Source organism: Orcinus orca, chromosome 17, assembly GCF_937001465.1.
Source record: "Orcinus orca chromosome 17, mOrcOrc1.1, whole genome shotgun sequence".
In the NCBI taxonomy this organism is placed as follows: Eukaryota; Metazoa; Chordata; class Mammalia; order Artiodactyla; family Delphinidae; genus Orcinus; species Orcinus orca.
The window spans coordinates 17565899-17588756 of NC_064575.1; the positions used below are offsets into that span (position 1 = coordinate 17565899).

General features: G+C 35.8%; 1 protein-coding gene across 12 annotated transcripts in view; it reads right to left on the reverse strand.

Moving 5' to 3' along the window:
• The window catches only part of STAU2 (staufen double-stranded RNA binding protein 2), a 309298-nt gene that overhangs the window by 170290 nt on the left and 116150 nt on the right, over positions 1 to 22858 (reverse strand). For all 12 annotated transcript variants that reach the window (XM_033407106.2, XM_049700368.1, XM_033407105.2 and 9 more), the window contains 2 exons: positions 15741 to 15878; positions 7188 to 7319 (listed from right to left, as the gene is read on the reverse strand). In XM_033407106.2, coding sequence (XP_033262997.1) covers positions 7188 to 7319; positions 15741 to 15878 — 270 coding nt within the window. The remainder of the gene's footprint in view (positions 1 to 7187; positions 7320 to 15740; positions 15879 to 22858) is intronic.

The window sequence follows — 22858 nt, forward strand, 5'->3', positions numbered from 1 at the left end:
AAAGCAAGACCCTTGGGACTTCCCTGGTGGCGCAGTGGTTGAGAGTCCGCCTGCCGATGCAGGGGATACGGGTTCGTGCACCGGTCCGGGAAGATCCCACATGCTGCGGAGCAGCTGGGCCCGTGAGCCATGGCCGCTGAGCCTGCGCGTCCGGAGCCTGTGCTCCACAGCGGGAGAGGCCATAGCAGTGAGAGGCCCGCGTACCGCAAAAAGAAAAAAATAAAAATAAAAATAAATAAAAAGCAAGACCCTATTATATGCTTTCTAAAAGAAACCAATTTAAACATAAAGACACAGATAGGCTAAAAGTAAAATGATGGGGGGGAAATATCCCACACAAACACTGATCAAAATAAAACTGGAGTGACTATATTAACATCAGACAAAGAAGAACTCAGAACAAGGAATATTACCAGGGAGAGAAAAAAATCACATAATAATAAAGTGGCCAAGTCATCATAAAAGCATAACAATCCTAAAGGTATATGTATGTAACAACATAGCTTCAAAGTACATAAAACAAAACTGATAAAGCTGAAAGTAGATAAATCCAAATTTCTAGCTGGAGACATTAACACTTGATAGAAGAAGTAAACAGAAAATCAAAAGAGACACAGGACTTGAAAGAAGAAATCAAAGGGAAATTAGAACAAATTTTGAAATGAATAAAAATGAAAACTCAACTAGTCAAAATCTGTGGAACAGAGCTAAACCAGTGCTTAAAGAGAAATACATATCATTAAATTCTTATATTAGAAAAGAAGAAAGTTCTCAGATCCACAATCTAAGCTTCTAGCTTACAAAACTAAAAAAGAACGGAAAATTAAATCCAAAGCAAGTGAAGGAAGGATAAAATGAAGAGCAGAAATCAATAAAATTGAAAATAAAAAAATAGAGAAAAACCAATGAAACCATAACCTGGTTGTTTGAAAAGAATAAAAATAATTGATAAACCCCTAGCCAGATTGATCAGGAGAAAAAAAGAGAACAAATTATCAATATCAGAAATGAGACAGAAAATGTCACTACAGATGCTGTAGCCATTAAAAGAATGGTAAGGCAGTGTTATGAACAATTTTATACCATTAAACTCAACTTAGACGAAATGGACAAATTCCTTGAAAGATTCGAACTGCCAAAGCTCACTCAAGCAGAAGTAGATAATCTGAGTAGTCTTATATCTATTTTTTAAACTCAATTTATACTTAAAACCTTCCTACAGAAAAAATTCTAAACCCAGATGGCTCCACTGGTAAATTCTACCCAAAAATTAAGGAAGAAAGAATACCAAACTCTTTGAGACTATGAAAGAGGAGGAAATACTTCCAAACTCACTATAGGAGGCCAGCACTACCCTGACAGTGATATTAAAACCAGTATTTCTACTTGGGATGATGAAAACTTTCTGGCAGTGGACAGTGGTGATAGTTGCACAACACTGTAATTGTACTTAATGCCACTGAAATGTACACCTAAAAATGGTTAAAACGGTAATCTTTGTTATGTATGTATATATAGCTATCCCCCACCTTTTCAAAGTTTACTTTATGCCATTTGCTTTTATGAAAGACCTGCACTAGTACCTGTTATTGCTGACCAAAAGAAATCCAAAGAGGGTTTTCACTTCTATGAAAAACCAAAAATACCATTCAGCATTTATTTTGCAGGTAACCATCACTGCGGCAGTGCACACCAAGAGTGGCAACTACATTCAGCATCTCAGCATCCAGCCGCCATAACTTTGAACTGCGTCTGAAGATCTGTGCTTTATCTGGATTTATGTTGTGCATCTGTTACCACGATGTGTCCTAAGGTAAACACTTCTTCATTTTAGGCCATTCTGGCTTACAAAATGTTTCACAGGAATGCTATACTTTCAGATAGTGGGGGAAAACCGTATCACATAAATTTTTTTAAATCCATCAATAAAAAAATTCACCATATCCACAAACTAAACAGAAAAGTCATATGCGTATCCCAACAGATGCACAGAAAGCATTTGGCAAAGTTCAACATTCACTGATAATTGAGGGGGAAAAAAACTTCCCAACAATGCAAGAATACCAGGAACTATCAGCCTGATATAGAGCATATATAAAAAGCTTACAGGGGCTTCCCTAGTGGCGCAGTGGTTGAGAGTCCGCCTGCCGATGCAGGGGACACGGGTTCGTGCCCCAGTCTGGGAAGATCCCACATGCCGCGGAGCGGCTAGGCCCGTGAGCCATGGCCACTAAGCCTGCGCGTCCGGAGCCTGTGCTCCGCAACGGGAGAGGCCACAACAGTGAGAAGCCCGCATACCGCAAAAAAAAAAAAAAAAAAAAAAAAGCCTACAAGCATCACAGTATATAATGGTGAAAGACAATGATTTCCTCGTAGGATCAGAAACAAGGTAAAGATATCTGCTTTCCTATTCAACAATCAATCGCTTCTGTTCAACACTGTTCTGGATGTTCTACTCAGGGCAATAAAGCAAGACAAATAAATAAAAAGCATACAGATTAGAAAGGGAAAAAACTGTCTTTATTCACAGACGACACATCATCGATGCAGAAAAATCACAAAAAAATCTGCAAAATAAGCTAATCTAACTGATAAGTCAGTTTAGCAAGGTCACAGGATACAAGGTCAATATATAAAAGACAACTGTATTTCTATATGCTAGAAAAGAAGAATTGGAAATTAAAAACCAATACCATTAACAATAGCACCCACAAACATGAAACGCTTAGGGATAAACATTAAAAATGTACAAGGTATTTCTATGAAAAAGTACAAAACACTGCTGGGATCTATTTCCAAAAACCTAAATAAACAGGGAGCTAGATCTTGTTCATGCACTGGAAGACTCAATATTCTTAAGATATCAATTTATGCAAAACTGATCTATATAGTCAACACAACCCCAAAGAAAAATCCCAACTGGATATTTTTTGGTAGAAATTGACTCTACAGTTTATTATGAAAATGCAAAGACTCTAGATTAGCCAAAAAGATTTTTAAAAAGCAGAACAAAGATGGAGTTCTTTATCTGATTTGAAACCATAGCAAAAAAGCTACACTCTATATACAGTTGTAATAGCTAAAGAACAGACATACAGATTAATGGAACAGAATAGAGACTCTAGAAACAGACCCATACATATGTGGTCAATTGATTTTCAACAAAGATGCTAAGGAATTCAATGGAGAAAGCACTCATCTTTTAAACAAATGTGGTGCCTGAACGTACATAAAAAAAGGAGAGAAGGCAGGAAGGGAGGAGAGGGGAGTCCTTCATCTGATAGAGGACTGGCACACAAAATATATAAAGAACTTTTACAACCCAATAATAAGGAAGCAAAACATCCAGTTTTTTAAAAGACAAAAATTTTGAACAAATACTTCATGGAAGAGATATGAATGGTAAATAAACACATGATAATCTACTCAGCATTATTAATTAGGGAAAATGCAATTAAAATCCAAAGAGATAATATTATACACCTACTAGCATGATCAAAGCTAAATGACAATAACAAGAGCGGGAAAAGATGTGGAGTAACTGGAAATCTCAAACATTGCTTATGGAAATGCAAAATGGTACAGCCTCTCTGGAAAAAATCTTCAGTTTCTTGTAAAGTGACACGGTACTTATTATTTAACTGTGTACCTATAGGATATACTAGAGAATATGTACGATAAAGATTTTTACACGAATGTTTGTAACCACTTTATTTATAATAGCCTCAAACTACAAACAACCTAAATGTTGGTGAAGAATAAAATAGTGACAAACAATAAAACAGAACAAATGAATGATAAATGCAACAACGTGCAGGAATCTCAGCAATAAGAAGCCAGACACAGGACTTCCCTAGTGGCGCAGTGGTTAAGAATTGCCTGCCATAGCAGGGGACACGGGTTCGATCCTTGGTCCAGGAAGATCCCACATGCCACAGAGCAACTAAGCCTATGGGCCACAACTACTGAGCCTGCGCTCTAGAGCCCACGAGCCACAACTACTGAGCCCGTGTGCCACAACTACTGAAGCCCTCACGCCTAGAGCCCGTGCTCCCCAACAAGAGAAGCCACCACAATGAGAAGTGCGTGCACCAAAACAAAGAGTAGCAAGGGGCTCGCCACAACCAGAGAAAGCCTGCACACAGCAATGAAGACCCAATGCAGCCAAAAATAAATAAATAAACTAAATAAATTTATTAAAAAAAAAAAAGAAGCCAGACACTAAAGGCTACATAATGTACGATTCAATTTATACAACATTTTGGAAAAGGCAAAATTATAGAGACAGAAATCAGTCCAGTGCTTGGCAGGGGCTGAGGAAAGGGGAAGACACTTACTATAAATGGGCATTAAGGAATTGTTTGGGATAACAGAAATGTTATAAATCTTAATTGTGATGGTGGTCAGTGCATGTACACACACACACACACACACACACACACACACACACACACACACACACGTCGAAATTTACTGAACCACAACTCGATAAATCTGAATATTTTTAAAGGGGGTATGTTAGTGCATACACATAGAGTATCTCTGTAAGGATATTTATTTCATCTTTATTTATCAAATCCTTACATAAGATTCATTATATTTCAGACACTATTCTACACAATGTACAAATATTAACTCACTGTGGGAGATAACTTTTTAGGAAGAGAGACCAAGAGACTGAGGGTCTTAGGGTGAAGTGAGACTAACATTTTTTTTTTCACTGTTTACTCTTCTGTGCTATTTAAATTCTTTTAAAATCATGTACATATCTTGCTTATTTTTTTTAAAAGCCAACTTTTTAAAAACTGCTTTTACAGGGGTTTTTTTTTTAATTGCTTTTACTACATTCTCCAAAGATCTTCTTATTGACAAGTCATCATATTCACTCCTTCTCTTATTCGATCTCTGCAGCACACGACTGCCACCTTTTTAAAATCATTCTCTACTGCCCCTTTTGCAGGTATTCTTTCCTCCTCCTTCTTCCTGTACCGCCACGCACATTATCTGCTACTGAGATCTCATCATGTACACCTCAGAAGGACTGCTGGTGTCTTTCCCCTCTCCTCTCTACCACCACTGCCTTAGTTCAGATTCTCAGCATCTTTCACCTGAACAATTCTGCTAGCACGGGCCTCCCTGCCTTCAGTCCTGTCCTGCCCAAATCCATTCACTACATTACTTACAGGACTGTCTTTTGAAGAAAGCAAACCAGATCATGTCACTTTCAAGTTCAAATCTCAAATTAATAATTCAAAAGCTTTTACTTCACATAAAAACAGTGGTCTCGGCTCTTCCTGACTTTCCAGATTCATCTTCACATATCTAGAATTTTAATTATACTATAATTTTTGTCATATGATTAAAGCTCCTCACCCCTAACACTTACTGGTCAGTTCTTGCGTGCAGGGACAAAATTCCAGTCATCCCGTTATCTTCAATTTTAAGTGTTTGGCATTTAGTGGGGGTGGTGGTTAATTTTATATGTCAACTTGTCTGGGCTACAGTTCTCAGACATTTGGTCAAATGTTATTCTGGGTGTTTCTGTGAGGGTGTTTTTGGAAGAGATTTACATTTAAATCACTGAACTTTGAGTAAAGCACATGGCTCTCTATAATGTGGGTGGGCCTCGACAGTTGAAGTCCTGCCTAGAAAAAGGCTGACCTTCCCTGGAGCCAGAGGCAGCTCTCTAGCCAATCGCCTCTGGACTCTGCAGCTCTTTCCTGAGTCTCCAGCCTGCCAGTCTCCCCAGCAAATTTTGGACTAGCCAAGCCTCCAAAATTGCATGGGCCAATTCCTTAAAAAAAATCTCTGTGTGATACACACACGCACACGCACACACATACACACACACACACACACACACTCTCTCTCTCTCTCTCTGTTGGGCTCTGTTCCTCTGGAGAACCCTAACTAATAACACAGTGGGTAAGCAAAAAACGTTTTTCAAATTAATGAAATTAATGCCAGTTTTTTGTTCTATTTTATTTTCACGTAACTTACAAATAAATGTCTATGAGATTTATTTTGACATATTTTTATAAATCACCTATCAATTTTAAGTCAATATAAATGTGTTAAGTTAAAACAACATATACACAATATAGGAACTATAGAAACTTGAACACGTTAGGTTTCATGTTACAAATACTTTTAAAAGAAGAAAAAGCATTCATTAGCCAGGTTATAAAAACAGAATTGAAATCTCCAGTGATATCACACAGACAAATAATTTTTAATCACTCAAAATAACTTCCTAGATATTCACAGTACCTTAAAAAGAAAAGCATATCTAAATATTTTTTAACAGATGATATCATTTCTACTCTAGCCTTCAGAAAGGTGTTCCTACAGAAACTGAAAATATCCCTGAAACAGAATCCTTATGTGAGAAAATGGCATGGAAAAAAGCATATTGTTTATGATAGAAATAATTATTATGCCTGTTTTGTGAATGTTCATACAAATAAAATATTTAATAAAAATAATTTATACATATGTATAGATAAAATGATAATTTAATACAAAGTGAAATGAAGCCAGTTCCTGCCTAGTTATCTGCCAAGTCCTGAATTCAAGGTTCTCAGCTTCTCTTACAACAGAGGTAGGTGTTAATGATGTCATTACCTGCTGCAGAAGAAATAGGGGACCATGAACACAAGTCTTGGCAGAAAATAAACACCCTCTGAGTTTACCCTTAATTTAAAGTAAACAGAAAAATTAGTTTATAGAGTGTCTGTCCTATATAGCTCCTGCCCTAAAGGTGTAATCAGGATCTTTATTTCTAGTGTTTTCAGCTGTATTCCAGAAATAAAGGCTAACAACCTCTATTCTTAAAAAAGCACGAATTAAAACTGTGTACATAAGGCAAAAATCATCAGTCAGTAAGCTAAAAATTATTACATTGGTATTATATAAGATATGTATAATGATACAATGAACTTTTAGTATTTTCTAATTGTAAGATTATAATATTTTATCTTGAACCCTAAACAGCTGTTATTTTATACCTGGAGAATCTATCTTTAAAGAGATGAAGATAGAGTACCACCTTAGAAAAGTTAAAACTTGACATCTACTTTAACACCAGTTAAGACAGTACTTAGAGTCAAGGAACACTGGGACAGAATTTGCTCATCACTTTTGTACCCTGACAGGATAGAACCTGTCCATGTAAATTTAACTCTCACCTTGTCAAGTTGATCTTGAAGACTAGTGGATGCTTTATAACCAAGCTGTAACAGCATTGCTTCTGCAGCATTTTTTTTGGCTATCTTTTTATTAGGTCCTGTTCCAGTAGCAACTTCATTGCCTACCTTGACCTGGTAAGATTAAAGTAAGAAATTAATGATAGCTGCTTTGGTAACAAACCTTAACACCATAAAGCAACGTGTTCTGCTCTCTAGCATTCAAAAATATAAAGTTCAGTCGATAATAAAATTGGCAATTAAGATCCCTTTTATGTAAAATATATATGAATATATACATGGAGAAAAGTATGGAAACATGGTCCTCAAAATGTCAGTGGGGGTTATCTCAGGATGACAGAATCTTAGAAGATTTTTAGTTCCTTACATATTTCTATATTATTTGATTTTTAAACAATAAACTTGTATTATTGATATAAGCATAAAAATAAAATTCACATTGTAGAGAGTTGATTACGACTACATTTAGTATTCTTAATAAACTGAAAAGGCTGAAATTCATGCTGCTGCCACTTAAAATAATATAAAATGGGCAGAGGACCTGAATAGACATTTCTCCAAAGAGGACGTGGAGATGGCCAAGAGGCAAATGAAAAGATGCTCAATATCGCTAATCATGGGGGAAATGCAAATCAAAACCACAATGAGCTATCACCTCACACCCGTCAGAATGGCTATCATCAAAAAGAACACAAATAACTAATGTTGGCGAGGATGTGGAAAAAAGGGAACCCTCCTGCACTGTTGGTGGGAATGTAAATTGGTGCAGCCGCTGTGGAAAACAGTGTGGAGGTTTCTCAAAAAAACTAAAAACAGAATGGGGGAGAGGGATAAATTGGGAGACTAGGATTGAGATATACACACTACTATACAAAAACTGGATAACTAATAAGGACCTACTGTATAGCACAGGGAACTCTACTCAAAACTCTGTAATGACCTATATGGGAAAAGAACCTAAAAAAGAACGAATATATGTATATGTATAACTGATTCACTTTGCTGTACCCTAAAACTAACACAACATTGTAAATCAACTATACTCCAATAAAAATTATTTAAAAAAAAAAAAAGAACTACCATATGTCCCAGCAATTCCACTCCTGAGTATATATCCGAAAAAAACAAAAACACTAATTCAAAAAGATACATGTACCCCAGTGTTCGTAGTAGCATTGTTTACAACTGCCAAGATATGGAAGCAACCTAAGGGTCCATCAACAGATGAATGGATAAAGAAGATGTGGTATATACACACAATGGAATACTACTCAGCCATAAAAAGAATGAAATTCTGCCATTTGAAACAACTTAGATGGACTTGGAGGGTATTATGCTAAGTGAAATAAGCCAGGCAGAGAAATACAAATACTGTATGATGTCACTTATATGTGGAATCTAAAAAATACAACTAGTAAATATAACAAAAAAAGAAACAGACTTACAGAAAACAAACTAGGGGGGAGAGGGAGGAGGGGAGAGGCAATATAGGGGTAGGAGATTAAGATGTACAAGCTACTATGTATAAAATAAGCTACAAGGACATACTGTACAACACAGGGAATATAGCCAATACTTTATAATAACTAAAATTGTGAATTATTGTATTGTACACCTGTAACTTACATAATATTGTACAATAACTATACGTCAATAAAAGTCTTTAATCCAAAAAATAAATTTTAAAAATGATATCGTTTACAAAGGTTTACATTAAATAGTTCCTGAAGGCAATTAATATATAAAGGTTAGTACAATACTGTGGTTAAGAACAAAGACTTCCAAGTCAGATTTAGTTGAAATCCAACTCTACTACTTCCTAGCTGCATGAACTGATTCAAATTATTTACTATCTCTAAGCCTCAGTTTTTTCATCAGTAAAAGAGGGATAATACAATGACCTAATAGTGTTGCTTTGAAAATTAAACACAAAAATGTATGTAAACTACAGTGTATGTTACAGTATGTGAGTATAACTGCTCAATAAATGGTAGCTTTTTATCATTAGAACTATTCCACAGTTACCTTTTGTGAACACTTGATGTACACATGTATATATGTACATCAACATATTTAAATATACATCAGTCATTTTATATCCACGTGTACATTTCCTGAGTTGGGTAATGATTTTTTAGACTTGCATGTACTGAGATAATACAGATATAAAAAGTAAATTAGAAAACAAAAAAGGAAAGAATTACAAGGAGAAATAGAAAATACACAATGAGAGTGGAATTTGTTTTTATATGTTGTTCTCAGTAAGTGAGAGAAGCAGACAAGAAGATAATCACAATTTTGGAAATTAAACAATCTAAATAATCTATGGGCAAAGAAGAAATCTCACCGGAAATTAGAAAATATTTTAATAATAATGGAAATACAATATATCAAAACTTGAAGGATGTAGCTAAAAGAGTGTCTAGAAGAAAATAAATAAGCCATAAAAGCTTAGAGAGGGCTTCCCTGGTGGCGCAGTGGTTGAGAGTCCACCTGCCGATGCAGGGGACACGGGTTCGTGCCCCGGTCTGGGAAGATCCCACATGCCGCGGAGCGGCTGGGCCCGTGAACCATGGCCACTGAGCCTGCGCGTCTGGAGCCTGTGCTCCGCAACGGGAGGGGCCACAACAGTGAGAGGCCCGCGTACCGCAAAAAAAAAAGCTTAGAGAAAGGCAGAAAAGTAATAAGCTAACCATCCATCTCAAGAAGTGATTAACAGCAAAATAAACCCAAAGAAAATAGAAAAATAGAGACAAGAGCAGAAATTAAGGAAATATAAAACAAAGTACAACAGAGAAGTTCAAAAAGCTTAAAGTTGGTTCCCTGAAAAGACTAATAAAATGATAAACCAAAGGTAATACTGATCACGAAAAAATAAGACACAAATAAGAATGAAAATGGGAGATTACTATAGCTTCTGTAGCATTACAAAATAATAAAGGATACTGAATATTTCAGCTAACATTTTTTGACTATTTACATAAAATGGAAAAATTCCTAGACAATACAAATTACCAAAACTGGCAGAGAATAAACTCTTAGCTATATAGATCTATAACTACTAAAGAAATTAAAACCACAATTAAAAACTTTTCCACAAAGAAAACTTCTGAGAGCTTCTCCAGCAAGTTCCACTCAACATTTAAGGAAGAATAATGCTTATCTTACAAAAATTCATCCAAGAATAAAAAAAGAGGAATCAAGTCCCCAATTATTCAGTGAGGCATCACTTTGGTTCCAAAATCCAACAAGTATAAGAAAAAAATTTTACAGACCAGTTTCACTCATGAACATAAATGCTAGTTTAAACCATATAATAGTACATTGAACAAAGCAATATTAAAAAGAAGAAAAATTGTGACTAAGTTAGGTTTATTCCAAAAATGCAAGATAAGTCTAACATTCGAAACTCAAACAAAATCAATGGAATCTGCTATATTAATCAGTTGAGGAGACAAATCATATGATCACCCTAATAAATGAAGCAAAAGCATTTGCTAAAACTCAACATTCATTCATGATAAAAATTCTTAGCAACTAGGGAAGGAAGAGAACTCAAAGTTCTGAAATTAGAAACAAGACAAAAATGCCCTCCATTTTTACTAGTATTTAACATTTTACTGCAAACCCTGGACATAGCAATAAGGCAAGTGAAATAAAAGGTTTAAGAATTAGAAGTGTAAGAACAAACTGTCATTACTTGCAGAAATAATATTTACAGAGGAAATCCAAGAAAATGTATGGGTAAACTATAAGAATTTATGAAAGTACAAGTTCTTGTATAAAAGACAGTATACAAAAGCCAACTGCCCTTGTATAGTCCATCAACGATTAAGTAGAAAATGAAAAATATTAAAAGATACAATTTCTATTAAACAAAAATCAAATATCTGTGATGTTTAAAATCTTTACACATAAAACAATACACATTATTGAGAAATATTAAGATAAACCTAAAAGAGGTATGTCATTCTCATGCATTGAAGACTCAATATTATAATATCAATTTTTTCAAACTGACCTATAAATTCAATAAATTCCCATCAAAATCCCACACATATTTTCACAATATTTGACAAAATATTCCAAAATTTACATGGAAATGCAAGGTGCAAAGAACAGCCAAGATCCTTTTGAGGAAGAACAAGGTGGGGGCATTATTCTTCGGGATGTCTAGACTTACTATAAAATTCACATCAGGGAAAAGAGAGATAAACTTGACTGCCTTAAAATGAATTACTTCTATTCCTCAAAAAGTATCATTAAAAAAGGAAGAGTCAAGTCACAGCACAAGAGAAGATATTTGAAATGCCATATAACTGCAAAAGGTTCACATTTCCAGAATATATAATAGATTCCTCTAAATCAATTTTTTAAAAAAAAACAGCTGAAAAATGAGCAAGAAAGCTGAACAGGCAATCTATATCTGAAATTTTGAATTGTTTTATCAAATGTCACTGCAATTCGTTTAAAAAAAATTAGAAAACTTCAATAGCTTCATGTCACTTTAATAAAATTTCACGACGACACCTATACTGGGTACTATCAATGAATGGCTATGTGATACAACTAAAACTAGTTTTCAGATACAATGTATGATAATTCTACACATATTTTTCTTTTCTGGCTTTTGTGTGTAATCATAACATTTGTTATTTCACTTGTGTCAGAACATATAGATTTCCATCTGGTATCCACACATGTGTACTGTTTGCCATTTATTCTTACACAATTATTGAGATTTTTATTTGTATTACTATTTCCATCACTACTTTTAAGCTTCAGTGAACCAGCTCCTTTTAAGGAATTAGGGATATGCAACACAGGGCTTAAAAAAAAACTTAATTATAAATAATGTCCAAATTATATGACAAAGAACTGCACTTTCTAAACAGAGTATAACTCAAGATGAACTAAATGACATACTTCTTGCAGTATATGAGACACTGAAAATGTACTCATTATAGAATCTCTGTAACAACTATCACAAATCTTATAGTTCAGATCTGTGCAATGTTTTTGAAACATTTCATTGCTGCTTCTCCTGAAACCAGAAACCACCACATTATGACAAATCAGCAAGTAGTCTATGGACCCCACTCAGAAGCACTGATCTAGTGCTGTTCACGGCATATCCTTGGAGCTGGGTGAACACACACACCTCCCACATCTGTTGGCCTGCACCTGACCCGATGTATCAAGGCCTTGTGTGTCCTTGAGTCCCTGGCAAGAGCCAGCCTCTGCTACCTGTTGTTTTTTCCAGTGCTTGGTTTGTTCCCCAGCTTCACCAGACCCTGTGTTGTTGCTGGAATGCATGCTAGCTAAAAGATTAGGCCAGCTACGTCAGAAGCTTCCTCTACTGCTCTGAGGGTCACAAGACTTGCCAAAGTAAATGGCAGCAAAAGATAACTGAGCAGCGAAAGATGTTTCATCTGTTTTCACAAGCTATATAGGTCTTGTCATTCTCATTCAAATCTTCTGCTGCTTCATCCCTAAGTCTCATTTACCTGTCCAGGCCTGAGGCCCTCTGGCTCCAGGTTCCTGCTCTCGGGCCATGGGGTTCCCATCACAGCATTCACCTTAAATCTATGTCTGCTGGCTTTCCGTCTGACCTACTCTGACACCTCAAGACTTATTTCCAGAACAGGTGCTTCCAGATTCATTTTTCCCATTCACCCACCCCTTGTCTGACACAAGTTTTTACAGTTGCATGGTTCAATAGCTTGTGAGTAGTTGGTTACCCCAGAGTTATTTGTTACTATTGAAAAAGACCACTGTGCTAAAGGACTTTGATTCCCTGCCAGCACTCACAGTGGTCACTCAAAAAAAAGAAATCACTGCATTATAAAAGTCAAGTAAGTATGTAAGTAAATTTCCAAAAGTCATCTTCCTACAAAGCTCACAAATTTTATAACTATTGTAAGACTTTTACATTAAAATGCTAATTTTTCTGCAAAGAAGCTCAATTATTTTGCTACGCAATAAATTTAAGACAGACAGATTTTTTGTCTTTAAACAAATCATTTAAATTAATCAAGTCATCTGGACTTCCTGGCATTCCAGTGGTTAAGACTCCACGCTTCCATTGCAGGGGTCACGGGTTTGATCCCTGGTCAGGGAACTAAGATCCCACGTGCCACACAGCACAAAAAAAAAACAAAAAAAAACCCAAGATACTATTTAAAAAAAATTTATTTTTAATTAATCAAGTCCTCAAAAAACCAACGAAAAAATTCTAAAATAGCATTTACCAAAAACTTAATTATCTTTCACTGAGTCACAAATGAAATTTCCTTTACATATATTTTTTAAAATCTGGAGATCTTAATCACAGGTTGAAAAATTAACATCATACGACACATAATAACAGAACGTGCTGATATACAATTTAGTTATCGTTATTTTCTCTTGAAAAATTAAAATATGCCTCCCCCCCAAAAAAAAAAAAAAACTTTAAGAAATTTTCTCTGGACCTAAATACCCAAATAATGTCATCAGAGATTTTCCTTTACCTAGCAATCAATACAAGTAACTACATCCATTTTATAACACACATTTGTTTGTGGGGATTTTCTGGTGATAGATAAATATGAGCGCATTATCTTTAGAGAGTTTACTTCCACATTCAATTATAACGAATGATAACATTGTTTAAGTAGTTTATACAAAAGCCTTTACTTTGATGAAGTTGCTGCAATACTGTAATGAATCCACTGGGGCTTTCAGAAGAAGGAAAAAACAATATGAATTCAGTGTGAAAACATTTAGAAGTACAGCCAAATGTTCCTGTTTGACTAGAATGTTTATGAATACCCATAAAATGGAAGCTCGCCTAAGATATTTTAAATTCCTCTTTCAAAAGGGGTACTCAATATACTCCACAGGAAAGGAATTGTTTAATAAAGTCAAAGCCAGCTTGTTATTCCTGACACAGGTCTAAAATGTAGGGGATTTTTTTTTCCCCTCAAGTTTTGGAGTTCAAAGAATATTTTCTATAATTCTTTAAAGTCAAGAATGTAAAAAGAAAACCGGTGCACATGTTTAACAAAGTGAAAATACTGGAACCACACTGTTGCGGGTCCCAGTGACATCCAGACAATAATGTGTTCACAAACCCCAGAAGAATTCCCCCTCTCTGGATATCTAAGTTCCCAACCGTGGTTTACCTGTAACTACATCATAAGTTTATGTCGCCAACAAAAGCCTAACATACTAGCTCTCAATCAGGCAGGCAGCAAATATACCTCACATGTTTATGAAGGCCCTACTACATACATACCGCCATACTGGGTACTGCGAGATAAAGCAACGGGATTACAAATTAGGAAGGAAGGTAAAATTTAGACATGCACGAAAGTTAATCAACATGAGATACACTATTTGAGTCCAGAACGTTTGCCATGGGTCAGCACTTAATTAACTTCTGTTGATTGCAACTGGGTTCTATTACAAATGAGAGCCACAGGTTTGACTGGAAAAAGGTTCTCTGACAAGCCTATTATAACAGAAACAGTTGGGACAATGAGAATTTAAACACAGACTGGGCGTGAGATGATTCTAATGAACCATGCCTAATGTAAGAAATGGTAAGAAAAACTTCCATATGTTTTAGAGATACACACTAAGTACGTAGGCTAAAATGACATGTGGTTAGAAAGTAGCTTTAAAATACTTCAGGAAAAGAAGGAAAGGAGGGTGGGAGGAAGGGAGGAAACAAAAACTGATGGCCAAAGCCCAGTACAGCAGAAATCATAATTGCTGGCTTTGGATGATGGGCATTTTCCCTAAGATGCCATTACACTCTTCCATTATACTATTTTTTAAAGCATACTATCAAATATATCCACCTTTGGCTATGTTTGAAATTTTCATAACAAAAATGAAAAGTTTCTGTGATACCGGGGCTTGACTTGGCAAATGAAGGTGGACAGGTATAGGATTTAAAACGAAGGAGGGCATTTTAGGTCTTCTCCCTCATTCTCAGTCCCCACCCATCGACCAATACACCAGCAACCATTCTTCAATTTTCTTGGCTTCACAACGCAGCAGTTAAGTCTCTCAGCAATTCCGAGTTCCTCAGTTCTCACCACAGTTAGGTAGCCGGCTAGCTCCCTTTTCCTAATTTATCTAATAACCCAAAAGCCCGTGCTCTTGGCCCTGTTCCACATACTACGTCCACCCTTCTAAATTTTGTTTCTAATTCCATCTGTCTTTTATTCCCAGTAGTTAATAGACTCCAGCTGCAAATTGCAACACATTAAGTTACAGATAGGCATTCCCAGTGATGAACTCTGTGTGAGCTCACAGCCCCTTAGAAACGCATACTATCTATTCTAACACGTCCTTGACACTTGAATGTTTCAACCAAGTGGGTAGATGGGCCTGGAGGGAATGAACACTTTAAATGTAAACAGTTTTATTACCTTCTACTATTAATTCCTAGTTTTCATTTCCACCATATCTCTATTCCAGCTTCAGGATTTCTAAATTTTTTCAATAGCTAAAAAAATCTTTTAATATAAAAGTTAGAAATACCTGCATCACAAATTCCCGACGTCGAGGCATTCCTCTTTCTGAAAGCAAAACGTAATCTGGTTCCTTTTCCTTTTTGGCCTGTTGAATTTGAGCCAGGCGGCTAATGGGGTTCATTCCTTGACCATATTCTGGTCCAGCCTAAAAAAATTTAAGAAAAATTTTCAAAACATAAGACCTGCTTTTAAAACTTGTTATTAGATCCTTAAAGAAACCATGGTTCTCACCTCCTCCCCTGCACCCCAAAACTCTGTCTGAAATAAAGGAAAATTTATAAAGGAAAATTAGAAAATGGATCTGAAACTAGGCTTCTATAGGATTCAGGGCTCAGAAGTATTATTGATAAGTTGGTCAACTATCCTTTTAAACTCTTTAATGCAGTAGGAGTTGCTTCACAACTTCTATTCATCAAAAAACACCAAAAAGAATGTAAGAAGACAAGCCATGAACTGGGAAGAGATATTTGAAATACATGTAAGTTAAAAAAAAGATATACCCAGTATCCAAAATATATTTTTAAAAACTCCTAAAAAGTATTAAGAAAAAGACCATCTAAAATAAAAATGGGGAACTCCCTGGTGGTCCAGTGGTTAGGACTCTGCTTTCACTGCCAAGGGCCTGGGTTCTATCCCTGGTGGGGGAACTAAGATCCCGCAAGCCATGAGGTGTGGACAAAAAAAAAAAGTGTTAAAATAAAAATGGGCAGGACTTCCCTGGTGGTCCAGTGGCAAAGGATCCACCTGCCAATGCGGGGGACGTGCACTCGATCCCTGGCCGGGGAATTAAGATCCCACATGCCATGGGTCAACTAAGCCCGCACGCCACAACTACTGAGCTTGCATGCCTCAACTAGAGAGCTCGTGTGCGGCAAACTATAGAGCCCACTCGCTCTGGAGCCCATGCGCTCTGGAGCCCACACACCACAACTAGAGCAGCCCACGCCCACAACTAGAGAGAAGCCCACGTGCCACAACAAAGAGCCCACGCACTGCAATGAAAGATCCTGCATGCCTCAATGAAGATCCCACCTGCCGCGACTAAGAGCCAATGCAGCCAAAAATAAATAAATAAATACTTCTAAAAATAAAAGAAAAATGGGCAAATGAGATGAACAGATACTTAACAGAAGAAAAAAAAACATATAAAAAGATAATCCATCTCATTAAGACTCAGAAAATGCATATTAAAACCACAGTGAGACACTATTTCATACCTATCAATTTAGCAAAAGAAGTCCAACAGCCTCAACTGGTGAAGGTGGGGAGTAACAAAAACTTACACAGTGCTGGTCATAATATAAACTGGAACACAGTTTGGCAATGCCTAGTAAAGCCAATAAATAACCCACTCCTCAGTAGCCTCTTCAACTAGAAAACTGTTACCCAAATGTGCTAGCTCATTTGTATGGGAATATCCACAGCTGCATTATTTGAAATAGCAAAAAAAGAAAAACTGGAAATAACCTAAACATTCATCTATAAAAGAAAAAATAAATTGTGGCATGTTCATACAATGGAACAGCATATAACAGTGAAAATGAATTAAGTATTGCTACATACATCAAGATGAATGAATTTAAGAAAAACATGTTAAGTGAGAAAAGCAAGCACAGAAGAATATGTAAAGTATGATATAATTTATATAAAGCCCATTAAAACTACAAAACACTGGTGAAATTAAATAAGATCTCAGTAAGTGGACAGACACACGTGAATGGATCAGCAGACGCAATATTCTTAAAATGCTGATTCTCTTCAAACTGATCTATCAATCAAATCTATCAAATCAATCAAAATCAATCTGTCCACCCCAATCAAAACCCCAGCATGTGCTTTTGGGTAATAATTAATAAGCCAATACTTAAAATTCATATGGAAATGCAAAGGACAAATAACCAAAACAACCTTGAAAAAAGAACAAAGTTGGAGGAATCAGACTACCTGATTTCAAGATTTATTATAACGCTATAGTAATCAAGATAGTATGTGTGGTACTGGCAGAAAGACAGACAAAGAGATCAATGAAACAGAACAGCATCCAGAAGTACATCCACACATATATGGTCAACAAAGGTGCAAGAGCCATTCAGTGGAGAAAGGGTGGTCTTTTCAACCAATGGTACTGGAACAATTGGATATTCACATGTAGAAAAGAACCAAAACTTCAATCCATACCTCACACAAAAGTTAACTCAAAATGGTTCATAGGCTTAAGTGTAATATCTAAAACTAAAACTTCCAGAAGAAAATATAGGGGAAATTTTTCTGGTTTCGTTAGGTAACAATTTCTTAGATACAACACCAAAATCACATTCAATAATAATAATGATAATAAACTGAACTTCGTCAAAATTAGTAACTTCTGTACTTTAAAAAGGACAAGCCACAGGCTTGGAGAAATATTTGCAAACCACATATCTGATTAAAAAAAACTTGTACCCAGAATGTATAAAGACCTCTCAAAATTCCGTAATAAATTTATATTTTAAAGGTATTATTTGTTATTTAAATTATTACTTAAAACTTTTTAAGCGAGCAAAAGCTCTGAACAACACTTCATCAAGCTTCATGTGCTACTGCATATACAAAAAAATGCTCTATCATTAGTCACTAGAGGAATCTGAACCAAAATGAGATATCAATATGCATGTATTTGAACAACTGAAATTTAACTATACTATGTGTTAGAAAGGATGTGCAGATACTAGAATTCTCACGCATGGCTGCTGAGAAAACAAAATGGTTCAATCACTTTGAAAAACTATTGGCAGTTGCTCAAAATGTCGTATACCTACTAAATGACCACACCACTCTACTCCTAAGTATTTACCCAAGAGAAAAAAAAGCATATGCCCAGAAGACTTAGACACAAATGTTCACAGCAGCTTTATTTTTAATAGCCCCAAATTAGAAGCATCCCAAATATCCAACAAAGAGTGAATGGATAAACAAATTATGGTATATCCATTCAATGTAATACTACTTAGCAACAAAACAGAACCAACAATTAATGGCTGTGACAACATGGATGAATTTCTAAATTATTACACTGAGTGAATGAAGCCAGTCAAAAAAAGAGTGGTTGCTTGGGAAGGTGAGGGGATTCCAAAGGGGAATGAGGAAACTTTGGGGAGCAATGGATAGGTTCATTGTCTTGACTGTGGTCATGGTTTCACAAGTGTATACATATATCAAATCATATCAAATAGTATGCTTTAAATATGTACAGTTCACTGTATGTCAATTACACCCCAATAAAGCTATTTTAGAAACCAACCAAATACCATTTTCCAGAAAAACAAACATGTAGTAAAACTGTAAGATTAGGAAATATTAAACACAAAACTAATGATGGCAGGTTACCTAAGGGAGGTGGTATCAGGATGTGACAGAAGAGGGTATACAGATAGCTTCAACCTTACCGAGAAATGTTCTATATTCAAGCTGGGTGGTAGGTTTTACTTACTCTTACTTAGTATGCTTTTTAACTTACATACACATCCTATATAAACCTTTTAGAAGGCACTCTATTTTTAACTTTATATAAGGTAATGTTTATGAATAAAACTTGATAAAAGCTTTTTTTTTTAAGTTTATGTATAGCCTTTTTAGTGGCTTCTAAAAGGTTTAAAAACAAACAAAAAATAAACCTTTGCAAATCAAATATTTTTTTCTGCATGCAAACTAACTTTCTTCATATATTATTCCTAGAAATGAAGGTTTGCATGTCATATGGTCAGCACTTTATATCCACCTGTGAAAATTTACTCTAAAACAGGTATTAGAGACAAGGGTAATCACTAAGTTACAGTTTATATATGTTACACTAAACTCACAGAAGAGCCACTATATAGTCTTAGCTTTTCCTGTAGTTGTTGAGTCTCGACCATATCTAGCTTGGTGCCGCAGGTACAGCCTCTAAGTCAGATCCTGCAAGGTCCTTTAAATTATGTTTTGGGGATTTGGGGTTTTACCCAGAGAACAATGAGAAATTACTAAAAGATTTTAAGTAGAGGCATGACATGATCTGATCAGTATTTCTAAAAGACAACCCTTTTAGAAAGATCTTTTGATGTCAAAAGTACTTGTAGGAAGAAGGCCAATTAAAAACCTACTGTAGTAGTTCTGGCAAGACATGACTGTGAGTTGGATCAAAAGGGTGGCAGGGAATGGAAAGAAATGGACCAACTTAGGAAATATTTAAGTGATGGAATCAATAGGGTTTGATGATTGACTCTATACAAGGAGGTGGAGAGATGTTAAAAATGACTCCCAGGATTCTGTTTCAGCAGCTGCATGGGGATGCCCGTCACTATGATAAGGAATATGCAGGAGGAGGAAGAGGTTCAGAAGGGAACGCGATGAGTTTTGGACAGAGTTTCAGGGGCCTGTGAACTATTAAGTGAGAGGCCCAATAGGCAGTGTCGAGCACAGAAGAATATTTGGGAATCATCTATATAAGGACTGAATTGAAGCCCCAGAAGTATGAAGAGCAGCCTAGGAGAGAGTAAGAGAGGGAAAAGACTGAGAACTTCAATACTGCAATAGTTGGGTAGAGGGGGAGAAGAAAGAAAAGGAAAATTTTAGCTTTCGATAAAATATTGGTTTCTACTTCTACTTACATACCAAGAAAATGAAAAAAATATATATTGTAATAGAAGTATAGAAGGACTGATGAGAAAAGACAAATACAGATAATAACCCGTAAGTCTAAGATTGAGATGCCAATGAAAAGGTAAAGGGAAGCTCTTGGGTCTCGCACTAGAAGATGTCCATGAAGATGGTCACATAAACATGTACTTCCAACGGTATGTTGTCTTTATTCCTGTTTAATTTGCCTATTTTATAAGAATGTCTGTAGGTTCCAAAGATGTTGTTGATACAGATTCCAATGACAAAGAACCAGATGCATAAATCCAATCAGAGAATAATGGAGTTCTGAGAACATTAAGAATGGCTGGTTTCTTCCCTTGACTGAAATTAACTACTAGCACCCTTGAAAATGAAGTTATTCCTTGGATAGCAAGTCTTAGATTATCATTCTACAAACCAGTAAGGACAGTCTTATTCAGAAAACTTTATCTCCAACATCAGAAAACCTTCTTTGAGTCCTCGTCTTATAGAAGAGAAGCTACATTAAAGAACAGAATCTAAACCCAAAGACACCATCAGGGCAGTATTACATTTTAACAAGGTGACTCTGTAGAGTAAATTAAAATCCAAAAGGAGTTCACAACCAACCAGTTTCAAATGGGCACTGGCATCAGATGTGACTGGACCTGAAACCTGACTCTGCTCTGTGATCTTAGGGAAGTTTCTTAAACACCAAGAACCTCATCTGTAAAATGGGGATAATATCTACAGCACAGAGTGATTATGAGGATCAAATGAGACAATGTGATAATTTCATTATTCTAAATAAAATCAAGGTAAATCATCAACAGCTATTTTCTCTACTTCTATTGCATAATAAGGAATGGTAGACCCTAGATGCAGAAGACATTTAGGGAAGTGACTAAAATGCTGAAAACCAAGACACCGTCCAAGCTGAAGTGGAAGGTCTGATCGTACTCAAAACTCTCTAGATTCCAACTCATTGTATGCATGCTGCTTTCTCAAAATAACCTTACATTTCAGAGAATATCTACAGACTTTAACATAAGACAGATATGGTACAAGAAACTCCAAGTGTGATGTATGTGAGGAAAATTGCAGGGGGCGAACCAAATCTGGGACTGGGAGAGGTTCAGAGAAGACATCCCTGAAGAAGTCAAGTTTAAGCTGAGATCTAAATGATGGATAGGAAGAAAGTTCTAGAATAACATGCTTATATACTGGAGGTAGTAGCAAATTATTTTTAAAATTCAAAACGTTTCTCCCCCCCGTTTGTGGAATAACATTTAAACAATACTCTTGCTTTTAATGGCTATGGTTAAAAGTAACAAGAGTTATATTTATATTCTACTATAAAAAGTGATAGATCTTTTCTAGACTAAAGGCTTATTATTCTTCATTTATTAAGATCAGATTTAGTTTAATAGATTAGGTGGAGGTTAATGTGACCAGTTTTGCACTGCCATTCTGATGCAGAGCACTGTTCTTCCATCATGGAGAAGCTATAGATTTTATATGTATAAAGATTTAGGAAAACAGACCATGGATACATTCATGCACATATAAAATGTGAATAGAATTAGATACAAAATAACAATAGCTAATATTTATTGAGTACTTATTATTTGTATTGTTAATAAATATTTAATAATAATGACTAATGCATTCTATGTATTATTTCAAGTAACACATAACAATCCTGAGAAGCAAGTTCAATTATTATTCCTACTTTATAAATAGAGAAGTGAAAAGTTAGGTAACTTGCTCAGGTCACAAGGATTCACACTCCAAGGTCATTTTCTGACTCTGATGGCCATTTTCTTAACAACCATATCCTACTCCCTGACCATGTGGTTAGAGCATATAAATGAAAGCCAGTCCTCAAAACCACTATGACTCATGAGGAGTGGATCTATTTGGTGTTTATTTTTAGTCTACCTTGCAGCACAACGTAGAATGCTATTTCAGGAAATGCATAATCTACAGCCTCTCAGTGAAGTAATGACAGTATTCAGTAAAAAGAACAAGTATTTATGTAGCTGTTTATACAGGTATTTATGTATTTATGTAAATATGTCTGCATGTATTTTTAAATAAAGCAAAGGTACAAAAATCTAAAACCTACAGAAATATTTCAATTGTACCACTGCAGGATCTAAACAAAAGAAATCCATCAAAGATAAAATGTACTTCACTTCCGTCACCCTTGATGCTCTGAAGAAGTCTGCTAAATACGCGAGGCTGAGCTAGCCGCTCATGCGCTGGCAGTGTAAGGCTTTCTCTGGGAGCAGAGCTCTCGCTCCATTCACGTCACACACGCTGGGTGTCTGCAGGCACCGTTCTGTGCTAACTGCTAATTCATCTCACTCCTCTGACCTCTGCCTTTTTTTTTTTTTTTTGGTTAACGTAAATAAAATCTGATTCAGTAAAAGAAAGAGTTACAACACCTTGAAAAGCTGTGTGCTCTCTTTGACACGGTATTCATGCCTGAAAGAATAGAAACCAAAT